Genomic DNA, 3,531 nt, shown 5'->3' with positions numbered 1-3,531 from the left:
AACTAGGCCAGAGAGGGATAGAGTGAAAGAGAAAGAGAGAAAGAAAGAGAAAGAAAGCTGCCAGGTCTGAGACTCAAACCATGTTCATCCATGTAGGAGTCTAGCTTCCTTAACCACCACACCATCTGCTGGCCAAAATATTTAAAATTTATTAGAGTTGATGATTTGCTCTTCTTTATCTAGTACAATTTTCAGATGCAGCAAGCACTTTCTGGTATCATTTTTGATACCCTTGTAAAGGAATTTGAAATTTGAAAATTTCAAGCCATCAAGTGTCACAGACACTTGTTCTGTAACTGTGGATATGGCAGTGACCAGAGCAAAAGCATACTCAGATATCATGGAACTTATATTTTAGCTGGCGTTATTATAATAACAAAATAATTAAGTGCTGTAGAGAAAACTAAAGGAGGGTTAGGGAAACAAGGAATTAGTGTACAAACATTGGTATTTTATACGAAATGATCTGAGAAGATACAAAGGCCCTGAGAGAAAACATGTTTGACTTATTTGAGGATATAATATGAGGGGAAGCCCAGTGTTCCTGGGGCACAGTAAACAAGGTGAGTATGATGAGAAGAGATTATTTCATTTCATTTATTTCATTTTAGGAGTTGGTCACCTTCAGAGATGTGGCTGTAGATTTCTCCCAAGAGGAGTGGGATTGTCTGGATTCTTCTCAAAGGCATCTGTATAGTAATGTGATGTTGGAGAACTACAGGGTCTTGGTATCACTGGGTAAGGATATCTTCTGCTTATCAAATTGAGCTTCTACCCTACTGATAAGGGAGGGGCTCTTTGCTACCACCACTGTGAATTTCTGGATTGCACCTGCAAAGTTTGGCTGAATGTCTGCTGTTTATGCTAAGCAAATGTTTTAATATTTGTGGAGTTGACAGTGGATAGGTATATAATTGACCAAGCCTAAAGTTTTATCTTTCCTCTTGTTCTCCTCCCCACCTCCTTCTCCTCCTTCTTCTTCTTCAAGTGAAGTATGTTTTTATTTAAATCACATATAGATATAATTTTTTAAAGAATTATTTTATTTAACTTTATTTATTTATTTAAATTTGAGAGGGACAGAGAGAAATAAAGAGAAAGTAAGAAAGCAAGTCACCAGGTCCAGGACTTCTAGCACCCTTAACCACCATGCCACCCATCAGCCCCCAGGTATAATTTTTATGTATTTATTTATTTATCAATCATTTTATTTGTGATTTTCAAGCTGCCAGGTCCAGGATTCAAACCGTGGTCAGCCATGTGGGAATCCAGCACATTAACCACCACGCCATTTGCTGGCCCTTTCCTATTCTTCTAATACATGTTCTTAACACATTTTTCTTTAGCTTACTAGAAGCTCCCTGTTCTGTAATGATCAAAGGATTGGGATATGTATAGCTGACCAAATTCTGTTTCTTTTAATATATGCAGGCCTTTGCTTTTCCAAGCCAAGTGTGATATTATTGTTGGAACAAGGAAAAGAGCCCTGGATGGTAAAGAGAGAGCTGACAAAAGGTAGGTGAGAAAGAAATAGGCAAGCAAATACCTTTGTAGGTAACAGCTCAACTTGACTCTTCTGCATAGTCTTCTCAAATGTTCTAGACCTTAGTATAAACTTGAGGCCTTTTAGGATGTCCCCCCTTTCACACTTTTCTCTCTCCTTTCTAATAACTCATTTTTCTATCCTCTGAGTCTCACTCCCTCTCAGTTTTACCATCGCTTCCAGTCTTTAAAAAAACTTTTTACTATTCCAATTAATGTTTGCACTCTATAGACAGCTGTAAATGAGCTAACTGTACTTAATATCCTGTTACTTAACATGTAGTAAAATTTTAAGAATGGTACATAATCTCTCTTTGCTTTTTTTTTTGTTTCTTGGGTTTTGGGTGCAGGGTTTTTTTTTTGTTGTTTTTTTTTTAGAGATTTTTGCCATAGGGCACATGTGCCTGCTGGAGAGACAGAGACAGAAAGTGAGAAATCACCCTCCCAGAGGGGATGGCCACACTGTAGTCCCTTCTTCTCCATTCTCCTCTCAGGATTTTGGGCATGCATGCACACGTGCCAGGCCTGAGTTTCAAGCTGCAGGGTTCAGGACTCAAATCACAGTCAACTACATGGGAGTCCAGTAATGTAACCTTTTCACTATCTCCTGGTCCCCTTTGCTTTTGTTTTGACGCTTGTAAAATGGAATAATACTTGGAAGCTTTGAACAGTTCCATCTCAGTATGAATTCAATAGCCGTTAGCTGCTAGTAGTAGTAGTGATAGGAGACCTTCACATGCCTCCTTTTCCTCTGAATGTTCATACATTCTGTCTTTTCTTTAATCAATATTTATTGAATTTGTACTTTAATCAGGGTATTTGCAAGGAACTAGGATGTTATATGTATATACAAATAGTGAAACAATTGATAGGCCAGAAGCAGAAGTGTAGTATAGCTATAAATGGCATATATGACAGGAAAAGTGATACAAAGAAAGCTCCAAGAAAGAGGCAAAAAGCATAAGAGTCTGGGTTACTGGAAAGATTTAATGAAAACAGGTCAGCAGCTAGAAAATATTTGAGGGAGCAGAGAATAAGATTTTAGCTTTATGGTGTGAGACGGGTTTTCAGATACACATAGGCCACTTTAAGGCAAAATTGAGGGAGGACTAATAATCTTTTTTTTTTAATATGCAAATAATATGTTTTCAATCTCAGAATGGGAATTGATTTCTTACAGTTTTTTGGAGATTTTTAGCTACTTAAAAATATGGGAGGAAGAAGAGTAAATATCCTTATACTTTTATCTTTTTTGCAATTAGCCAAATATATCTGTCTAATTAGTTCTTTTTTTTCATTTTTTTTTACATTTTTCCACAGTCATTTACTTTACATATCAAAAAATTTTAACTCATGTTCTTGACAGTTAATAAACAACTTTCAAAATTTCAAAATACTGAATTTTAAAGATAATGCTCAAAATATTTCTTATAACTTTGTATAATTTTGTTTGTGACTCTATAACAACAGAAACAGTATGGTTTTAAATAGTTTTGAGAAAGTATTTACATGTCAGCTACTCAAACTGTTGAAAAGAAAATGCCTAGCATACTAGTCACACATAAACTTTCTCAATTCAGCCCTGCCCAAGTATTCTGTGATTTACCATCTGCTAGCCAAGATCAGTCTCTTTTTCTTCCTTCAAAGTCTTTCTCAAAATAATCGTCTGGTGTGTTTGCTCTTTTGCAATCTCTACTGATTACAATTCTGGGCTGGAAAAGTCCAGGTTATTTTATGTTATAAATTCTTTCATAGATCTTTTCTAATCCTCTCTGCCAGGCAGAACTATGGTACCAGGCTATCTGTCTAAGAGCTTCTGTTAGCTTACTTGAGATCCACCTTAGTTCCATAGTTTTCTGATTAATCTTCAGATATGACCTTCCAGTCAAAGCCCTGTCCAATAATGAGTATTTCCAATTTCTGAATCAATGCAACACACATTATTGAACTTATGCAAATAAACCTTCTGCCATAAAATAAGGATATTCC

The 3,531-nt window shown here is 36.1% G+C and overlaps 1 protein-coding gene across 1 annotated transcript in view; it reads left to right on the top strand.

Moving 5' to 3' along the window:
• Positions 1–3,531, top strand: part of LOC102491431 (zinc finger protein 793) — a 73,472-nt gene that overhangs the window by 6,812 nt on the left and 63,129 nt on the right. The window contains exons 3-4 of the mRNA XM_014582595.2: positions 612–738; positions 1,432–1,515. Coding sequence (XP_014438081.2) covers positions 612–738; positions 1,432–1,515 — 211 coding nt within the window. The remainder of the gene's footprint in view (positions 1–611; positions 739–1,431; positions 1,516–3,531) is intronic.

Source organism: Tupaia chinensis, unplaced genomic scaffold (genome assembly GCF_000334495.1).
Source record: "Tupaia chinensis unplaced genomic scaffold, TupChi_1.0 Scaffold143654_1, whole genome shotgun sequence".
Lineage (NCBI taxonomy): Eukaryota > Metazoa > Chordata > Mammalia > Scandentia > Tupaiidae > Tupaia > Tupaia belangeri.
This window is presented reverse-complemented; position numbering and strand designations above follow the sequence as displayed.